Here is a 22,658-nt window from a genome sequence, read left to right on the forward strand (position 1 = left end):
ATTAATATCATCAATCAGAAATTTATATGAATCAATGACTGGTAAAATTATAACTTGTCAAGTTTGTGCATATATTATCCTAATTAACTTTGGGTACTTTGTTGTCATTGCAAATATTCAATTTATATAATTATTACTAACAATTAACTTTCATATATTGCACAATATTTTATCAAAAGCCTCAAACATGCATGATTTAAGCTGCATGTACATAATTCATTTTTCAGGATGTGAGGCAATTGACTTCAATATTAGGTAAATCAAAACCATTCTACAGAGCCAATTGCATAGCATGGCAGATTATTAATTTAGTAAACATTGAATTGTATTATCTTTTTACATGAAAGATGTACACAGGTATATATATATATCAGTAGAACTAAATATCCCCAAGGTTCCCTGACAATCCTACAGCACTTAGATCAGGTCTCCTTATCACTATCAGGTAAACCCCGTACAGTGCAAACATTCACTGACAACTCACCTTGTTAACAGAAACATTTTTCATCCTTAAATCCATCACAGAATTCAATTTGGAATTTGACGGAAACACAGCTTGAGCCGAGGTCAAAGTCAGCACAGCAAGTATCACCAACATTACTCTTTTCATCATGGTCACCAACATGTCTGCGTCCTTTGGTATAGATATATATATATTACATCAAGTTTAACTCCAAACTTCCGATCCGTCTGGTTTATAGAATGGTTAGCACTTTACGTTGTTGTTATAAAGTTGTGCTACATTTAGTTCGTCTGTGTATGTGATGGCAGTGGTGTGTTGTCACATGCCGTGCATCAGAACACTCCTAAGAATTCTTGGGTCTCCTAGAATCTGGTCTGAAATCACACAAAAACATATATGTGGATATTTAAATAACCTACTAATAAGATATACAGGTAAAATAAAAATTCTCATCTAAACTTCTTTGTCAAAATTAATGGATTGATGTAACATACCTCGATCAATGCACACATTTTGTTACAATGCATGTATATATATATAATGTGTGCTAATATAAATACTCCATCAATCAAGATCAGCTAAATTGTGTGACACACATGTACAGTCAAACGTGCCTTAACAACCACCTCTGTATAAAGACCACCTGTATAATAAGACCACATTCTCAGGGCCCCAAATTAAATGATCAAATTTAACACAACGTAACCTGTGTATTGAGACCATCTGGCTATAAAGACTGTTTTGCAAGTCCCATGACTGGTCTTTATAGACAGGTTTGACTGTACACATGTATATACATGCATTGATATATTATCAGGAATGCAGAAGATGCATTCTTCACAGAAATAAAATACAAAGCATTCTGACAGTTAAATGAAAAAGAACTACTTATATACAATGTGTACGTACCGTATATACAATCATATACATGTACCGTACATACAACTTGAGCAAATAAATCTATATACATGTACACTGGCACGTTTCAGGCCTCTACTTGTGTTCATGATGTAGCATATACATATATATATATAACTCCCAGACTCATTTATACACACATAAGTAGTTCTTCTTAAACATACTTATAACGGTAAGTTTGCAATTATTTCTTACAAAAGGACATGCACATATATACTGTTAATATTTATATATATTCTTCAAATTCAGTGTAACCTGCTGTACAAGACACCTCTATATAAAGGACACCTGACTATAAAAGAACCTCTATATAAAGGGCACCTGACTATAAAAGAACCTCTATATAAAGGGCACCTGACTGTAAAAGAACCTCTATATAAAGGACACCTGACTGTAAAAGAACCTCTATATAAAGGACACCTGACTATAAAAGAACCTCTATATAAAGGACACCTCTCTATAAAAGAACCTCTATATAAAGGACACCTCTCTATAAAAGAACCTCTATATAAAGGATACCTGACTATGTCACTATAAAAGACAGTCTCATTAACCCCAACTGGTGCAATTAACTTTATAAATGACCTCTGTAAAAAGGACACCTGTCCATAAAGGATTTTTTTCTTTGTCTCATTGTTGTCCTTTATAAACAGGTTTGATCATTGTACTTTCATCATGGTCATCATTTTCAAATTCATAATACATGTATATATATATATAAATGTCCTTGTACACTCTAAAATCAGCCTAAGCAATCTTTAGACTGAACTCCAGATGATTCAGTGATGTAATTATTTGGTGATCAGTAAATAAACAACATTTTTTATTTTAATTACAACCATTGTGAACTAAGAACATCATGCTTGCATGTTGACCTTGATGAGCGTGAACGAGAGTGCTTGGTGTGGAAGGGACTAGACTAGCTGCAGCTGTGGTAACAAAAAACCCACTCAAACATGTACAGATATAGGTGACATCGGTCAATACATGACTTCTGTTGTCTTGGTGGAAGGCAAAGAATGCTGGTTTTAGTTCAACATCCTATTATAAAATAAACAGCCAGGGTCAGTTTTGTTGGTGGAAGAAAGCCGGAGTACCCATGGCCAGAGAAAAACCACCCACCAGTGTTCAGTACCTGACAACTGCCCCACATGGGATTCAAACTCACAACCCAGAGATACAGGTGGAGGCCTAAAGCTTGTGGTGATATATGTCGGGACATCTTAACCACTCAGCTACTGCAACAATCTAATTAAAATGATGTTTATTATCTACTCCATAAACTCAATGAACATGGCCAGTTTAAGGAGTGTACGGTCCCTGGAACTGGAAGGCAATGCATTCAAGTGTGTTATCACATTATGCCATCTGAACATCTAGGATATGTTTAATCTTTCAGAATATCTAAGCCAGCTGGTGCAAGATCCAGAAGACAAAAATTTACTTTTAGTGTAAAGAAATGACAATATAGGTAAGCTATGGTGGAATGGTCATCAACAGGTAAACTGGGTCACCACATACAGGTGGATGTTTCCTTGTTAGCCTCTCAGGGTCACCACAGGTGGTTGTTTACTTGTTAGCCTCTCAGGTTATATTTAATTAATGCCCATCAATATAATAGTGTAGCCTAGCTAGGAGTTGATGACAATGATGAGAGACTGATAAGCAGATTACCCCGGCTGATGAGATTTTACTCTCATATCATTGGATCTGTTTTCTGCTATGGTATAAGTGTGCTGCCTAGCAGTATAATGACGCCGTTCATTATCACATACTTAGTGTACTACAACCTACCATATATACCTGCCAATATCCTATAATGACACCTCTAAATGTTGTTGCTATATTATGTAAATCCAATACTGAATAGTATACTGAAGACCCAAATCATCAAATGTGTATACAGTCTTCGAATTTAAGTGCTAATCCAGATGCCCAAAACTAGTAATTTTAAGACCGGACTAGTGTTCTATTGTAATTGTTATGAACTAGTCTGATTGGACTACATGGCTTAATGCTGCAGTAGTCAATTGCATTTTCAACACATTTTGAGTGCATTCTGTATGCAATTATTTCAGTCCGGATGTATCATTTTGTTAGAATTTGCGTTCAGGAATGCATCCAAACTGTAATTTGGGTAAAAAAGCATAACTGATGATGACCAAAGTGCTGAAGCAAAACGACTATATTTATTTTGGACGATAAAGTGTTTAAATAGCCAGACTAGTATAATTTTGGGTTTACAAGTCCAAAGGACTAGCAGTGAAAAAAGTTAACATCATAGACTGGTGTATACAGTTTTGATAAAAATAATACCTGAATATGATAATGATCTTAATTAATTAATGAAAAGTAAAAAGACTAGTTAATCATACATGTTGCAGTGTAACATTTCGTACTTAAAGGGGTTCGAGCGTTGGATAAACTCATTATTTTGTTTTTTATAAATTGAACCTTTTTATATATAATATGGATAATCGGTTGTTCATATTAACAAGAAACAACAACATTGAACAAAGCTTAAAGATGCTCCACCGCCGACAGAGCATAAATGATATTAATTATTTGAACAATAATTGGTGTTTAATTCAGTATATGAATGTCTAATTAAGACAAAAAATAAAATAGAAATAATTTATTTTGCTTTTGGTGCATGCGCAATCAGTATTTCATTTCATATAGGATATAGTGCCATGGAATTTTTTCGGGATGCAATTAATTATTTTTCATATTTTTAACTTGAAGTAAAATTAGAGGCTCAAACTTTTTAATGGTGGTAATGGTGTAAAGTAAGTAACTTTTGTAACTGAAGAAAAATACTAAATCGTCTTCTCCTGTTTTTGTTAGTGAAAATATACCATTTGTCGGCGGTGGAGCATCTTTAAAGCTATAGCTAGGCTTCAATTATTAACAATAATAAAAATTTTACAATTCAATATAAATATATAATTTCAAAAAGTGTTAGCGCTCCTCGGTAGCTTCTGCTATTCATAGCGACTATGGAAATTAGAAAAATACATTCAACCCATATGTATTTATTAATTACATTAGAAAAATTTATCAAAACAAAAATTATTGAAAGGCTATTATATTATATTTAAAATTATGACACCCATATACAACGAGAAACGAGATTAATGGAACAGCTGGTTGACAAAAAGGTTCTACAACATTGTGTTTTCAAGCTTCTGCCTTCCAGTCAACCTGTTTTTTTGCAAATGACAAACGATAAGTTTACAAGAAATATAGTTGAAACAAGATTTGATAGACTTATCAGAGTAAACCTTGGTTGATTCTATATAAAGAAACCCAAACTGAATTATTGGATAAGATATCACTGCACGACAACTCAATTTGATTTATTATTAAAGGTTTAAGTAAAATCAGAGAAATTTATGCCTAATTATTACCTGAATGAGTTAGCTGAATTAAATTAAAAGCATTATTCTTAATATCTTTTGGGGTTATAAAATCATAGACAAAAAACGGATGGACTTTCTTTTTCATAGACCCTTGCTTATATATATATAGTGATACAATTATACTTGCATATGATAATATCACTCCATCATCAATGTATACAGGTAAATAGCACATTATTCAAATTATCTGGCCATCTGTTAATGCTATTTGAATAATTAAATTTTAACTCTTTTAGAAAATATCAAAATCAATTTGTTTTCTTACAAAAGATTATCAGAAAATGCTCATTTTTTTAATTAATTTAACAAATAAATGGTGTTAATTAAATGATATACAAATGTATGCCTGCTTATAGGAAAGACTATAGAATTTAGATGGAGTATGTATAATGTATTTAGCAGTATATATATGTAGTTTATTTAGATATAAATTGAAAATGTGAAAGCAACTGATTAATATAAATTTAGATTGCTGCCTCAATAAGATATCTCAGACTCACTGAACAATCTGGTTTTTCAGGTGTACATGGTACATGTTCATCAGATTTAACCTAACATGTACTATAGACTGTATGTCGTATGTCTCGCCACCTTTTATTTAAAGACTCTCTGGATTACTACTAGTCTTGTTCGACTGGAAGACATTAAATTGTTAAATGTCAGCAATTTACACAGAATTTTTATAGATGAGTTCAGAACACTAATTAAAGTAATTTTCAAATTTTGGTGAGTCCCAGTACAAAGACATTTAGAGGGTTCTCAAAATTTTGGTGAGTCCCACGTGCACATGCACAGGAAAACGATGAGTCCTTGACTCATCTAGGCAAATCCTGTAAATCATATAAGATCGCCAGAAAATTTGGACTAACAAACAATGCACCCTTTTATTCCATGGCCTACAAAACAGGACTCTAGTCTAACAATGACCTCGATCAATAAAATAGGACAATTAGTTTTAAAGGGACAATGCACTCAGGCTAATTCTTTTACATAAACAAGAAGCAAAATATGGCATAAATGTATTGTTCTACATTTCTTATGAAACATATAACGTAAAACATTGATAAATTCCACGACATTGTTAAGTATTTTAATTAATATCGTTGAAATATCAAATCGTTGATCAATACGATTAAGCAGGTACAATATGGACGATGTACCCATACCCGAGTCAAAGTAACGCACGTTAAACAAATAAACTACATAACCACTGAGAAGGTGATAAAATAATTTTTAGGCAAGACAATTCACCTAATAAGGTAAACACACTACTGTCAGAGCGATTTGAGCAGTTCTAGACAAAAGTTGCATTACTCTACGAGCAAGGGACAGGGTTCGGCATACAAGAAGTTCGACCACAATGTGTAATGGCGGACAGCGAGCGAGTTTGAACACCTACACACATGTCACAACCACGGACTTTTCGTGCATATCACAGTAAAACCGACTGATTTAATTTTCATTAGAACTGGTTTTTTTTCGATATATGTACAAACTTTAATGTTCTCTTAGACTGAATTGTCCCTTTAAATGTTCTATATAGGTGTGATGCATCTGTTTATGAAGGGTGTACATGTTTCGAGTGACTGCAGTTAGTTCATGTTATGACTCTTGTAATAGTGGAATGCTTGCCCTTTTTAGTGTTATTATATTATCTCACTGAACGAAGGATGTCGTGTTTGACAATGAAAAAGACTGAAACACAATAGAAATAGTGTTCTGTAGAGTGTGTTGCTAGCTGCATAATAACGAGAAGGAAAATTAAATAGGGTCAACATGTCAATTATAAATCTATCGCTAAAAATGATAAAAACGAAATAAAAATGCTAGTAAAATTGACCAATTCAAGATGATAATTAAAAAGAGTAGGTTCGCATTATGATGTATACATATTTTACTGGATCTCATTTTAATTTGTAGCTTTAAGTCTTAAAGTCTTCAGTTGGGAGGAGAACAGTGAAGAAGTCGTAGACATATTTGATTTACAAACAGTTGTTTATAGGATAATAATCACATTATATACATGTTTGATGTAGGCCTTATATTATCTTCAAATGTTTAACTGTTTAATTTCATCTTTTAAGCTTTAACGGTTTATATGTTGTTTTTAATCTCATGAATGTTCTTTCACATTGAATCAAAATGATTCACTTGATCATATTCATTGATGCATATCAAGATCATAATCTAGATATATGCAACCTCGCACCTGACATTGCTAATAATGGCCCGATCCATAATCAGATTGAGTATTTATCGAGATGCCGATACACTAAACAGATGGACTCTCAAACAAGCGATTCTGTAGTATAGATGACCACATCAAGTGATGCAAGGATTACAGCTATACTTACTCACAACATGGGAAAGCACTGACCATATCTTTTTGTCGCCATTACTGTTATAACAACAATAACATTTCTTAATCTTAATCTCTGTCAATAATCAACTCCATTTCCGCTTTCAGTCGATTTCCATCAAGGGAGATAACTCTAACCCGGAAGTGAGATAAAACCAGTCGTGTGTGGGTAGGGTATGTAAATACATGCGAAACGTGTTTCTGACTAAACATTTACTAAACCTAGAAGTGAAATACTAGACTTTGTAATAATTCCATGTCATTTCAAGGCATTTTTATTAAACTGTTGTTTAAGAAAATCTAAATTACAAACGAAGTACTGTAACTTCCTTACATTGTGCACGTACATCTACATATTTATACATGCATGTTCACACTGAAGAAAGCACAATAGTACATTTAATTTATGTTTGTGTGGAAGGTCAATGTATCTGGTGCCTTTTCCTCGGTTTTAACGCTGAAATAACTAATTACATTAATGTGAAATGGATAATTAAATTCTTATCTATATGTATTGTATTCGTATACACCAAATAGAAAAAATAGTGCCGCTTAATTTTACCGTGCAGTTATATTCTAATATCAATTTAATTACAAATAGATAATAATTAGCTCAACATTTTGATTTTGAGTAAACATAGTTTTCTTTTTCAAATGTTATTAATGATCAAAAAGATTTGTTTATTTCATTTCTTTTTATTTGCTACATATCTATAGATCTGTCAAGAGCTATTTAAATTATCTAAAAGATACAATAAAAAAAAAAACAAAAAACCATGCATGTTGTATTCTATGTAGCATAGTCCATTGGAAGTACGTATTAACTTCGTTCAATTAATACAACTTAATTGTGAATTAATTAATCCTAAGCAGCCAATATACGGTACTAATAATTCAATTCAAGCCTCGGGCTTAAAAATTATCCAAATATTTTAACAGACTAAGTAATTTAAATATTTGATTTTCTTCTTTAGAAATGAAAAAAAATCTAAACTGGAGATAATAATTATGATCTAATAAATTAACATTTTATTATTTTTCCCAAATCTTGATTCCGTTGCAATTTCCGCCACATTCAAAGTCACAGACACCATTCCCAAATAAACATAAACTAACCCTTATTGTTATTACATTATTAAGTCGATATCATAATCAAGGTTTCAATTCTATACGCGTCCTCAAATGACAGTTATCGTAAGGGCATCTCCACTGAATTACCATAGAACAATTACGAGAGATACTATAGATTATACACAAATGTCGATTTAGTATGGTATATAATTCCTTGTTCTTTGTGACATCATACAATGTATTCACAATGACTATTGTATATTTATTAATGTATGATCACTATGTTTCTCCAATAGCCTTCAATAACACAGTGATGACTTGCCTTGTTGTGGGGACATGGACCTTCTCCAAGGAAGCCGTCGCTACCACCGGACAATGTCTAACACGAAACCTGTCTTGTACGGACGCTGTGGAGAGCGGAATCAATAGTGAGTACAATAGTGTATTAGGAAAACGGATTGGATTGGTGGGGTTGATTGTTGTTAACCAACCCATTCTTTTCTAACACACTTAATCTTGTATGTCTTGTAAAACCAACGGTTATTCAATTACATATTTCATTCCCTGATAAGGATCGAGAAATGTGTACTCTTTTCATGAAATATTACTACGGTCAGGTGATGACGTGACGTCATTTTCAAAAATGTATCATCGCCTCAACAAAGTACTGCTGAGGTTGGTTATTCTTTTACCACCAAGAATGACATAACCTTTCGTGAATGGAGGGTTTGAAAGTGTCTTATTTTGAAGATGTAAATTACCAATGCCTCTTATAGTTTAAGTTACAACAGCTAGCTGATCTTGATTATCGTTTATAGTATTTGTATATGACAATTGGACATATCGCCTTTTGCTGTGATGTTTAATGAATACAATACATGTATAGTATTAATAGTAGTCATGTGTCAAATAGACAACCATTATGTCATACCATTTGGAGAATTGATATAATCCCATCACCATTTTACGGACACTTACCTTGATGCGAAATATGAACAAGTTCCCAAATAATCACTTAAATAGTTTCTCAAATCTCACAACACAGTTTCAAAAGTAAACATTTCCGAAAGTTCTGTCTTCCCACACGAATTATTCCCTTGATCCTCAAGTGTTCCTAGTGTGCTAATGTTTAGATCACAAAAGCTTCTGAATCTCCCGACAATAGTTGGCTCTTCCGTGTATAACGGTCCTTATGGCAATACTACCAATAATACCGTGGGCTAACGGATCAATAGATCGAACACGTCACTGATCGATGATCGATCGGTTCTGCAGTAGCCCGGGGGTGCCACTAGTGCTGTAGACTTGTGTACATGTATAAGTACGTACGCCGGAACCTCCGGTCTGTCATAAGCGTCCACCCTTCCCGGTTGTCCGCGTGTACCCGATCCATCATCAGACTGACCACTGACCAAGACTGACCACTAGTGACCCGTAAAGAACTGTATCGTTTAGATCTATATATTACAGGTTCTAAATTGACAGCCGCGTATCGACTTCAAATGGGATAGTTTGATTGCTAATACATACATCATCGCACGGATTACTCCTGCCCACCTGTTGGTTAACGTCATCTAAGGAATACACACCTGTAATAATACCGGGATATTTCCATATTTCGACTGAGCGTTTCAGGACATACGGAGACACCCCATTATTTTTTTTATAAATGTTACAACATGGTGTTAGGTATTTAATATATAGTATATGACATATCACTTTCTTATTCAGAAAAAAACCCAAAGATGGCAAGCGGAAATCTTTGCACAAGGAATACAGTCAATTTCGATTGCATTTTTCAAAACGTGTGGCCGGTTTTGTACAAACTGTAAGATAGGGTATGGGTGTAAAGTTTAAGTCGAATGTATTTCTCTGAATCTTCCCTATGTGTAATCTATGTACATCTATTCGTTTCTTTACTAGGAATTCTTCTTGTTTGTTCTGATAAATTATGTGTGACTTTTATGCTCATACATCGGCGTCACCTTATTGACCTATACGCCTGTTTACCAAAACAACAATGCCAATAACGTTATATCTGTATATGATAATAACAATGCATTTGATGAATTGTTCCTTTTATGGACAATCAATACAATACGCCAGACAATGCACAGGTAAAGGAGAGTAAACAACATCCAGACGGAGAGATTTTGGCCGGAGAGCTCGAGAGTGAAATTTGAAATTATTGGTGGTGTCTTTTATCATGAATCACCACGGAATAGCATAATCATTATTGTATATGAGAACGCGATTTCAATTTTAATTGGCACCATGATTTTTTTTTTCATTCCATTAAAGTGATCGATATGAACAAAACGTCGTGTCTTCCTCTGAAAACGTCATTTTCAACTCTTCGGAAACCTCGCGTATATTGTGCGTTATATCTAAAGCGTCAAAAATTACAAAGTTTATGTTAATATATAATTTCTATTTATAAACCATTGGACAAAGATCATTTAACGCAGATTCAAGATAAACAATTCATATTCAAATTAAAAAGTGTAAAAATAACACCAAGGTCAACAGACCGTAACATTCCAAAGACGATGTTAACATCATATACCGAGGTAATCAATTACAAGCTGACTGACCACATGAATGTTTACAGACATATTTTTTACTGGACTGGTGGTCAGTGAGGAGTGGGAGATGACGTCATTCATCAGATATGTATTTTGACCACCTGACCCGCGTGGCCACATTATCATTAGTGCACATTAACCACTGAAATTTGCGCAGACGTAAATCCTCTCCCGCGAGATAAAACAAAGGGTATTCCACGTAACACAGAGAACTGGCATGAATTTTTTAACCAACAGTATACATATATTTATTATAGTATCAGATACTTTATGTTTACGGTTGGTTTAAAAATATCATGCCAGGTGCATGTGCCACGTAATGGCGTAGGACGTCATCTTCATACAATCTCCAAGTTTACAAACAAAGGAATTGTGTTTCCACTGGTTTCGATAATTTCATTTGGTTTTAGAAAACTATAACGTCAATTTGGTTAAAATCATCCGATAATAGCCTTTGTTTGCTAAATGTTACGACTGAACAGACAGCGAAGGCAACAAATAATCCATGAATATATGCTTTAAATCAGATTTCTATGACGTCGCGATTTTTTCTTTACATTTTCAATGCAAGATGATTGCACTTATGCGTACGTTTCAATGACTTTGTGCAATTTAACGGGAAAAGAGATAATTACAAGGATACACAATATACCACAGTCTCCCAAAACATACAGACAACGCATTTCATAAATGGTATACCACAGTCTCCCAAAACACACTGACGACGCATTTCATTAATGGTATACCAGTCTCCCAAAACACACTGACGACGCATTTCATTAATGGTATACCAGTCTCCCAAAACACACTGGCGACGCATTTCATAAATGGTTTAATTTTTATTACCACAGTCTCCCAAAACACACAGGCAACGCATTTCATAAATGGTATACCACAGTCTCCCAATACACACAGGCAACGCATTTCAAAAATGTGTGGTCGTCCTTCAAGATGCTCCATCGCTGACAAATGCTATTTTTTTCTCGGTAAAAACCAGGAACAGACGAATAAGTAGTTTTCTTTAGTTACAAAAGTTACTTAATTTACACCATTACCACCATTGAAAAGTTTGAGCTTCTAATTTTACTTCAAGATAAAAATATTAAATATAATTTATTGCATCCCCGAAAAATTCCCTTGCACTATGTCATATATGGAATGACGTATTGATTGCGCATGCACCAAAAGCAAAATAAATTATTTTATTTGTATTTTTGTCTTAATTAGACATATATACACACCATTAAACACCAATTATTGTTCAAATGATGAGTATCATTTATGCTCTTCCGGAGGTGGAGCATCTTAAATTGAACAGAATTTAAACCGACAAACTAATGTCCATGGAGCCAAGTTGTTCAAAACGTGATTAGGCTAATCACAGTTTAACGACACTTGAGTTTAAACTTTTTTTTTTAAAAAGACCTCTCCATTCTTTATGTATTTTCGTGCTGATTTTAGTGAGGTATAATAAAAAGTTTTACAGTAAATGATCGAGTAATGCAAATTTCACTAATCATATGTGATTAAGGGTCCTGTTTTCAAAACGAAATATTTATTAAGTGTGACACTTATTGCGTCTGCGTAAAGTTGACTCAACATATATCATTAAACATTCAAAGATATGACGCTATTTCACTGGCCAACGAACGGACTTTTGAATGCTATGCAGCTTGACATTTGAAACTCAACATGATAGAGTTCAATATCATAACGGTTTCTTTAGAAAATGAGAGGACTGTTAAATGTTGTGCAGCTCATCATACGACATTTGCATTTTCAATGTTGTGCATCTCGACATACGACATTTGCAATTTGGAAGTTGTGCAGCTCAACATCCGACATTTGCATTTTGAATGTTGTGCAGCTCGACATCCGACATTTGCATTTTGAATGTTGAGCAGCTCGACATTCGACATTCAACATTCAGAATCTGTAACTGGCAAACGAGAACGGACTTTTGAATATTGTGTAGCTCGACATCTGACATTCGGATTTTGACTTTTGTGCAGCTCAACATCCGACATTTGCATTTTGAATGTTCTGCAGCTCAACATCCGACATTTGCACTTTGAATGATGTGCAGCTCAATATTGGAAATTCAACATCATAAGTTTCACTATGTCAGGGTTTCTCTGGACAATAAATGGAGTTTTTCAATACTGTGCAACTTGACATACGACATACACTACCCCATTCAGAATGCTCGAAATACGCGTACTTATAAACAAAGACATAAACAGATGATGAAAAAGTCGACAATACATTCACAGGATTGATATTTGGAAATTGATATTGCACATTCGAAAGACCCAATTGAGTATAACTATAGTTTCAACGCGGCTGTTTTGAGGTGAAAGCTTTCAATGTTACACTGCGGATACCAATTTTATGTTTTTTGTTTTTTTTGTTTACCTGGATAATAAATTGATATAAATGTCATTCCCCATACATGTGTAAATCATTAAAATCTGTGTAATAACTAAAACTGTTACAAGAGCCCAAAGGCTAAGTTATCTGTAATTGATATTCCGTAGGACACGGTTTTATTTTTTAGCCTCGGGGTTTATGGATCAAGCAAAAGGTTGACACTAGCAAAACTTTGACCTGCTTCGTTTTCGTGCGATTTACAACGGAATTATCTTGCCATGAACACGTGAATATAATTTGACTGCATTAACGTTATAGTTTTCAGGAAATACGACATCAACTGACTATTTCTTCATTACAGTTGGCTGTTTGGCTTTGTCTGTTATATCAACGTCCTATTAACAGCCAGGGTCAAGGACGGGCTCCCTGGTGTATACAATGTGTAGGGCCAAAGTTGAATGTACCATCTACTGTGAGGTTTCGTTTTCGTAAGACACGTAATGGAAATTTTAACATTGTATGAGACAATTAGAAATACTAAAAAAATAAACAATGAGAAATTCTACTCCAATTGTAGAGATTGAGGTGGATGAGAGTTATGGCCCTTGTGTTGTGGGTGTAGGCGGATTCCGGAACGCGGATGGATATTTGGAACTGGATGCTGCAATGATGGAGGGGCGGGGACTGCGCATGCGCTTTGGCGCTGTGACCGCGATGCAAGGGTAACCTTTTTTTCTTTACCATGAAAGTTAACTTATAAGTAAGGAGTAGCCCGAAATCAAGCCAAATATATAAAAGTATTACGACATTACATAGTAATCTGTTTGCCATAGTTTCCTGACAAAAAACAAATTACTATCAGAGCGTTATGTTGAAAAGTTCCTCCATTTTTGAAACGACATAATAATAAGTGCTTTGAATGAAAGTAAAGTACTAAAAAGCTACTTTAAGATGCGACATTCAGACTTCTAGAGAAAATGTCTATTGCTCCACTTGCAATCGTGTAATACTAATGTTATTGTTAAAAAACCACCAATATACAGCAAACTTTTTGTAGGATATCACGACCAGTGTCGGTAGCAAGAGCTGTAATGGAAAAATGTCCCCACAACATGTTGTCAGGTAGCGGGGCCACGGCATTTGCGAAGGAGCAAGGTTTCACCATCGAGGAAAATTTACTGACTGCCAAGACGAACAAAGTATGCAACATCACATATATGCATGTATCATAATATTCGTCATGTATATAATTACCGCACAGTAGTTCATTATACCATTCAGCAAAACAACCTTCATTGTTAACATAGGTTTACATAGGGAATTTTGGATTTCTTTGGTGTTGTAACTAAATATACGTTTCACTGTCGTCATTATAGCTCCATTATGTTTATAATTACTTTATAAATTATTTTTTGAGTCTCTTTGTCTCAAATGGATTTTGCACTGAATCTCACTCACTTAAGATTGCAAGGTAACGCGGATTTGTCTTATATTTATAAAGTTATTTTACACCATTCCCAACATTGAAGGATTTGTGCTTCTTATTTTTCTTCAGTATAAAAGTATTAAGATAACTGATTGTGCCCGATATAGTTCCGTGGCACTTTGCCCTATATGGATTGAAGTACTGATTGCGTATGCACCAAAAGAAAAAAAATATATTTTTGGTGTAAGTTAGACATGCATACACAGGAGTAAAGGAAAAGTATTGGTGAAATGATGGATATCGTTGACGACAGAGAATCTGAGAAACCGGGATTCGAGTAATAAGTGATATCTTCATTCTCATTTTTTTCCCGTTAAATCCATTTTGGATAGTCGTCTGGCATATCTTCATCTCATGTTGATCAACATTAAATATCACTGTCAGGTTTTCCCGTATACCTATTCACTTGGTTTCAGACGGAACAGCTCATGTCCGGTCATGATACCTTGGGGATATTGGCAGTGGACGGTCAAAACAACGTATGTGCAGGTAAGTCAAAACAACGTATGTGCAGGTAAGTCAAAACAACGTATGTGCAGGTAAGTCAAAACAACGTATGTGCAGGTAAGTCAAAACAACGTATGTGCAGGTAAGTCAAAACAACGTATGTGCAGGTAAGTCAAAACAACGTATGTGCAGGTAAGTCAAAATAACGTATGTGCAGGTAAAACCCATTAGATATAGTTCGAATGAGATAAACACCAATACAGGTTCAGAAAATAAATATTTAAATTTTCAACAAGATTAAAAACAAATGAGAACAAATAATGCCCTAAAATGACGTTTACGTCTTCGTTTTCACATTTATATCTTTACATTATCTCAAATATCTATATCTCGGTCATTTCAACGGTTTCTATTGTGCCAGATTCCAACTCCGTCCTCCGCTCACCGATGGTTTATTGGCTGCCTTGAAAATTAGACAACCTATTTTGTCTACACTGATGGAATTACTTTATTGCCCGTTGTTTTCTACTGTATTCGAATTTATTGGGATCCTGCAGACATACCTTTTTCTACCCTTAACCTACATTTCCACTACGTTACCGTGAATGAATGGCAATGCTATTCACATGAGTTAGTCAGTGTTTTGATCTGTCAAGTAATTGCGTTAAAGAAGATACCAACCCCAATCTTTTGACATATGACATTTACGAAATCAACTACTGCTTAAATCCTAATCCATGCTGATCTTCTGCAAATGTTGAACTACATGTGTATAGAAACTATCTATTTACTTTTATATCGCTCCACAGGAGTCTCCACGAGCGGTTCTGGAAATAAACATCCCGGGAGAGTTGGAGATAGCGCACTTCCTGGAAACGGATTGTATGCAGGTATTGTTCAAATGATTTGCTTTATTAGGAATACCTTCCTTTTATCAAGCAAGGTCATTTTAGGACGGCCTCCCACGTGTGTGATTAGTTGCATGTGTGAATGTCTTATGCTTTGGAAGGCTGCGGTATATTCGTGTTGTCATGTTGTGATTGTGGAACTCTAGCCATTTTTATAGTGTTCAATGGCAAGTGGGTGTTATTATCACAAATGTATTTCAGATGTAGTGCACGTATAACTTTTCACCGGTTATTCATTAACTTTTGATTCAAATTATATTTTTGCTTGTTAGAATATGGATATTATCTTGGCATTCCATGACACTTATGACCAAAATTTGCAGTTTGACGTTGTATTGATAGCAATGAGGATCGATCCCAATAAGAGGTTTTTAAATGTTAAATTATTCATGACTAGTGTCATTTTCAAGAAGAAACTGAGAAAATAAATTAATATTTGGAATACTTTCTTTTTGTAAAAAGAAATGTTTTTGCATTACATATTGTAAATGATGATCGTATTGAAGAACTAAAGAAAGATAATACTGTAAGAATTTGAATAAGTCTACTGCATCAAGCAATTCCATCGAGGCGGTCAAGCTGAAATATGAACCTCAGAATCGATATCAATGTTAATAACTATGATGGTCATGCGGTAACTCAAAGTTTAAAATATTTTTGAAAAATAGCAAAATATACCGTAGATCTTTGAAAGGAATTGATTTTAAAAAAAAACACACAATGATATGAAAGACTTCCTAGAGATAAAATAATGCTTTTAAATGATATGACCGATATCTGAGGAATGAAAAAATATGTTAGAAATCTCAGAACAAAAACAAATGTTTTATAAATGCTATGTTGATATTTACCTTCCTATACAGACGGTGAAGCCGGTGCTGCCTGCTGTAGTGGAGACGGTGACCAGATTATGGTGTACTGCCCTTGTTTCAGGGTCGTCCAGCTGATGAAAGAGGTCAGTGCTAGTCCCAGCTGTGAAAATACACAGTAATATCCCTTTCATGTAAATATTTTCACGGAAATGAAAAAAAAAACTTTTGAAAAGCAAAGGTTTAAAAGTGCCAAATATGCCACCCATTGTGTATTTAAAATACATTTAGTATTTGATGACGGAAATTAAAAAAAAATGCAAAAACAGATGTTGGAAAAAAAGGATAATAGATAGCTCATCATCTTATGTTATTGATAATGGTTATTGTTTGGCCAAACAAATCATTTTACGATAATCCGAAAAATTATAATTCCAAGGATGTTAAGCGTGTTAGCATATCACCAGAAGACAACAGTAATTCCTTGGATACACGGTGGTTGACTCTGTTGCTTTGAAGTTGGGCGTCACTCACTCTTTAATCTTCAAAGGAAGTCTCTGTTGGCTTGTTATTAGTTATTTAGTTTTTTCTGACCTGCCTCCAATTTTACTATGATAGTCCAGGGATGGATATAACGTCAGTGATAGTAACCCCTGGATTATGGAAGAACCATAACATTGTCATTTTGAACAATCGCATATCAAATTCGGTGTTTGTCTTTGTTCTAACTGATTATGATCGTGGTACACATAAATGTTTATGATGCAATAAACACCAAATAGTCATTAAAACATCAACTAGGTACTGTTAATTTATTTTATGGATATTAGATAAGGTAGGGCAATAATTAATTCGAATACGTGCATTCGAAATGATTTTTATCAAAGACATGAAGGAAATAAAATGGACGCAATCACAGTATAGCGCAAAGCTTCTAGCTTGGAATACGTGAAGATATACATAAAATGTACTATTAAAAAATATTTGTTTATTTTATTTAATAATTACTACCGTAACGATGTAGGTAAGTGTAGTACATGTTTCTCAATTTTGCTATTCCATGATTTAAGAAAGCCAGTGGAAATCCTTTATGAATACTTTAGATAACAACAAACAGACTGTTTTGAAGATACGATATGAGTTAAACATAAACGTTTATAATTTGCCTGTGTTAGATGAAATGCATCTTTCATAAAAAATCTTTCCTTGTGGAACATGAGTATGATGTTGCAGTTACTTATTTTCTAAAGGAATCAAAATCTACCATTTTTTTTACAGTAGTAGTAATCATAAAACGAATGTAAACATGGAAATTAACACGAAATCATGATAAGGGGATGGGGAAGCTGCCGTTTTGAGGGGATTGATAGCACTCAAAAATACGTTGGTTTACAGCATGTGATAGTTTGTGTGAAAATGACATACACATTTCCCGTTCGTATACCTTGTTTAGGGGAAACATCCGCAGGTGGCTTGTGAGGAAGTGACTGGTGACATCCGCCGGAAGTGTGGTGGACAGCTGTTTGAAGTGTCTATTATAGCTGTTAATATGAAGGTAGGTGTGTGGATTAGAACTGTGTCATGGCAATATTGTACAGACATATGTCTGACATATATGTCAACCAATAGAAAATCGAAATACATTGAAAATAGTTTTAAAGTTTTCATAGACAAATAATTTAAAAAAATCGTCATTTCCTTTTCTACCCTTGGACTTTTCTGTTTCTAATCTTAAACCTATTGCTTTATTTAGGAACTGATCAAAAATATCTTTATCTAAATGAAACAAATGTCCTTTTTTCAACAAAATTCATGTTGAAGTCCATGTTCAGTTACATTGATAACACAAACATCACCTGCTTGGGAACTCAAATGACCAATTTTACAATGACCACTTTGTTATAAAGTCCATTTGCTCTTTATCCATTTAGTAATCTTTAGACTTGTTAGACTAGAAATGATCAAATTCAAAAATAGCTTTCAATACTGTAAAACAACTTACTTTCGCATGGGATTCAATTTTGGGGATTTCGCGGTCGATGAGAAAAGCGAAAATATATTACCGCGCTATAGTCACAGGTAAAGTTGACCTTCAGAAGTCTAGACCGCGAGTATAAATCTCCATGGAAACATCCTTATGTATAAAACACGCGAAATTAAGTCGGTTTACACTGCATAAGCAGTTATATATACATATTTCTTTTATTTCGTTTTGCATATAATTTTAAGGCATTTCATTGTCTACTGTATTCTTTCTCACATCAATCCGTGCGTCCTGTAGTACAAAGAACTATTAAAGGCCAACCACGGCTCCGAAACGGATATTATTATTATTTTTATTTTAAATGTAAAATTATTCTTGTAAAGTTATCAGCCTACCGTTATTAAATACTACAATTATCATCATTTCCTTAATATTTTTAACAGATAGATAAAATATAATTTCCTTAACACGACCGATCGTCTTATGTTTCCCAGCGTCGTCTTGAATACCACGCAGTATGTATACGTAGTTGACACTCACTCACTGGAAATCTTACATTTGTTTTGTTTTTATATTCATCTAAACCATTATCATAGATGTTTTGGCGTTAAAATTATTATAAATTAACTTTAAATTTTTGTTTCGGAAACGTGGTGGGCCTTGAATAAACAAAATTCTCGCTGATAGTGTGACCTTTGATATTTTTAGCACGAGTATGGGGCCGCTTCTACTCTAGAGAAATGGACAGATCCACTAACTGGTGAACAGTTCGCGGGGTTTCCCTTTGTGGTTTTTACTGACGTCATGTCCGAACCGGAAGTTAAGATTTCTAAGACAGGTATTAAAGATTCGTGACAGCTACTGACTGATGTGACATTATGTGATCAATAATATTTCTATGCACGTGAGTTAGTATGAAAACTATAAATAAAACTTTCTAAATAAATCTTTTTTGGGGTCGTTATTTAAGTCCTGATATTTATGTTTTATTACAAGAAATGTTTCACTCGTAATTGATACTCTTTAGACAGATATGATAGATAGATACATAGATATAGGATACACTAAGTGATGGTCCATGATTCACATTTTGAAGCTAGAAATATAAGAGTTGCTCCTCTTTGCATAAATCTAGTAGTTTATGACGGATCACGGTACACTGTTTCATGTGCTTACATGATAAAACTATATCAATCTTATCAAAATAAACCCAATCTATAAGAAAACTAAGGATAACGTTAACAAGGCTTGTTTTATCTTCCACAATTCTTGTTCCGTTAGTTTGCAGTAAAATTATATAATAAGAAAAGTTGATATGGTACTGTATGAAATATTAATGATAGTGAGAATCAGATGGAGTGAGAGCTAGGATGAATGTTTGTTGATGTTGAATATGTAATTTATGTACTTAAGAATGAAAGGGTTGAGAGTTGTTTCTGTGTTTAGATGGGGATAAATGTAGGTGTGATGATTGAGAGCCCTCGTGTGTGGGGACATTTGTTTGCGAGGAGGCTGACCCCAGGGCCTCAACCCTGGCAGTTTCTATAGAATAGTCTCGGCAATAACATGGGTTTTTTCACCTTTAAAAGGAGATCTAAACCTAATCTACGTCATTAAAAATATTTGCAGTAAAAATAGTCCGCTAAAGTTTTCAAAACGCCCAATAATATTGAAAACAAGGTGGAATGGGATACTACTAACAATGGAAGAAAATTTTATGACATTTTGAAATTACCTTTACAGTTTGCGATCTCTTCACGTTGAAGTCTATATTGGGAGGAAAATTTTGGGTTCATGAAAAATTCTTCTTTCGCCAATACTGTTTTAAAATCGCCAAACGCATTTCAAATTAGCCATTGGCGCCTATGGCGACTGACAGCGCGAGCCCTGTAACAATTGTATACAAATGATAATTAGATAACTAGAATAGATAAATACTGTAAAAATGAGCAGTGACGATTTACCTTTGGTTTCTGTTGACCATAATATAAAATGTAATCTGAAAAATAATACCCTTCTTTTTTGATGAGTTTGTTCTGAAAGTAGGGCGTTATAACTGTATCAGCTGCCCTAATTACATGATCGTTATATGTTTAATGTGATATATTCCTTTCTATTCTTCCTAACTGACTTTCTTCTTCGTAACCCCCCCCCTTGAAACCGCTTCACTTTTGGCGTCGAGTAAAGCAAAGTCTATCAAATCGATAGTTCTCCTCATGCCTAGCGATCAGCGTAAAGTAAGTGGGACCACAGGGGCTTGTAACGAAAATGGGGTGAGTGTATTTGTGTGTCTGCTGTAGGTACTATATAAAATACAAGGGCTTTGTTTCACTACAAAAACCTTTAAAGAATATAATGAACTTGCTCCAAGATTTTACCTAACAAATATTCACCTCTGTCAACCATTTTTTTTTTTAAATCACCTTCTAAATCAACACAAGGTGATCTCACATATAATAGAAAGTACAATACAATGTACTTTCTTCAATTGAGGCAAAAGGAAAATATTCTGATATGTCAATTAAGGAACAGCTGCTGAATAAGTAGCTGCATTTGTGTAGCTTAAAAGACTTTTAGACAGATAATCGTGTCGTCTTTAGAGCTACAATTGGTGCCTATTACTGCAAGAGTAGGAGCAAAGTAATGATTATGCAAGCCATTATAAAACGTTTGTTTGCATTTTATCGTACTTGTTTGATATCGCTTACCTACTAGACAATAAAACTTAATCACATGAAATACCAAATTCTCATCGAGGCATTATTTTTAAACATGTTACATATGAAGGTCTTTAGAAACAGTACTCCTAATTTTATGGTTTATGGAGAACTTGGTAAATTTCCCTTAGAAATTGAAATCAAGGTACGGATGTTAATGTTTTGGCACAAAGTAATTACAGGGGGAGATAAACTCTCCAGTGTATTTTATCGCCTTACATTAAGAATGCAAGAAAACGATACTACAGAATTTAAGTGGCTTGGGCATATAAAGTCACTCCTTAATGACACAGGTTTTAACAATTTATGGGCATTTCAAAATACATGTACGATGAATAGAGCTTTGTTTAAAAACTTGCTAAAACGACGTTTATGTGATCAATATATTCAAAATTGGTATTCTATTCTTGAAACATCGTCTCGCGGACAATTCTACTCAACCTTTAAAAAGCAGTTTTAAACTTGAACCATATTTAGTAAAGCTTGATTTCAAAGAACGTGTTATTATTAGTAAATTTAGAACCTCGAATTTAAAATTCCCTATTGAAACTGGAAGATGGGCTGGTATACCGCGTGATAACCGTATTTGTTTACTATGTAATAACGGTATTGGAGATGAATATCACTACTTATTTCAATGTAGTAATGCAAGTGTAACTAATAATAGACATAAATATATTCCACAATACTATTATACAAATCCAAGTTTATTAAAAATGGGAGGCATGTTTGAAATCTGTAATCGAACTCTATTAACGAGAGTGAGTTATTTTCTTAAACAAATAGAAACAGTCATGTATTTTAAATTGATCAAAAAGTACAGTGTACTGGTTACATACACCTGCATTTATATTACTTGTATGTTTGTTATTACTTCTTATTATGCTGTGATATAGCTGATTATATATGTTATACGATATAGCATCGAATATACAATTGTATAACTACTACATGTATATGTTCAATCTATTTATACTCTGTACACAGTATTAAGCGTTCAAGTTCTATTAAAGCTAAAAGTATGAACTTAAGTAAAATTGAAATATATTTAGAGGTTATGCAGTTGTATTATACTGCTATGGCTACGCTAAAGGTCAATGATATGAAGTATTAAACATA

The 22,658-nt window shown here is 34.0% G+C and overlaps 2 protein-coding genes across 6 annotated transcripts in view; one reads left to right on the forward strand and one right to left on the reverse strand.

Annotated features, from left to right (window-relative positions):
- Positions 1-9,316, reverse strand: part of LOC138333623 (peptidyl-glycine alpha-amidating monooxygenase B-like) — a 34,876-nt gene extending 25,560 nt beyond the window's left edge. For 2 of the 4 annotated variants that reach the window (XM_069282103.1, XM_069282107.1), the window contains exons 1-2: positions 7,158-7,280; positions 485-837 (exon numbers count right to left, since the gene is read on the reverse strand). In XM_069282103.1, the coding sequence (XP_069138204.1) occupies positions 485-625 (141 nt within the window). In that variant the 5' untranslated portion in view covers positions 626-837; positions 7,158-7,280. Of the gene's footprint in view, positions 1-484; positions 838-957; positions 1,309-7,157; positions 7,281-9,211 lie in introns of those variants that run through there. The other 2 variants (XM_069282105.1, XM_069282104.1) reach the window with 2 other exon arrangements.
- On the forward strand, positions 2,745-19,786 carry LOC138333624 (N(4)-(Beta-N-acetylglucosaminyl)-L-asparaginase-like). 2 transcript variants are annotated; one of them, XM_069282109.1, is made up of 9 exons: positions 2,745-2,852; positions 8,530-8,661; positions 13,766-13,910; positions 14,246-14,387; positions 15,091-15,163; positions 15,931-16,011; positions 16,893-16,984; positions 18,292-18,393; positions 19,531-19,786. In XM_069282109.1, the coding sequence occupies exons 2-9, from the start codon at positions 8,547-8,549 to the stop codon at positions 19,675-19,677; spliced, it is 897 nt and encodes a 298-aa protein (XP_069138210.1). In that variant the 5' UTR covers positions 2,745-2,852; positions 8,530-8,546; the 3' UTR covers positions 19,678-19,786. The 2 variants fall into 2 exon arrangements, with proteins under 2 accessions (XP_069138210.1, XP_069138209.1); XM_069282108.1 differs by lacking the exon at positions 2,745-2,852 and adding an exon at positions 7,265-7,336 and having other exon boundaries at positions 19,531-19,785.
- The last annotated feature ends 2,872 nt before the right edge of the window (positions 19,787-22,658 follow it).

The sequence above is a fragment of the Argopecten irradians genome, chromosome 10 (genome assembly GCF_041381155.1).
Source record: "Argopecten irradians isolate NY chromosome 10, Ai_NY, whole genome shotgun sequence".
Classification (NCBI taxonomy): Eukaryota; Metazoa; Mollusca; class Bivalvia; order Pectinida; family Pectinidae; genus Argopecten; species Argopecten irradians.

Bases quoted from the DNA above. Each gene is read 5' to 3' on its own strand.
- LOC138333624 (XM_069282109.1), top strand. From the start codon at position 8,547: ATGACTTGCCTTGTTGTGGGGACATGGACCTTCTCCAAGGAAGCCGTC. The intron at 15,164-15,930 runs GTAAGTCAAAAC...ATCGCTCCACAG, and splicing joins TCAAAACAACGTATGTGCAG to GAGTCTCCACGAGCGGTTCT. The intron at 16,012-16,892 runs GTATTGTTCAAA...CTTCCTATACAG, and splicing joins TGGAAACGGATTGTATGCAG to ACGGTGAAGCCGGTGCTGCC.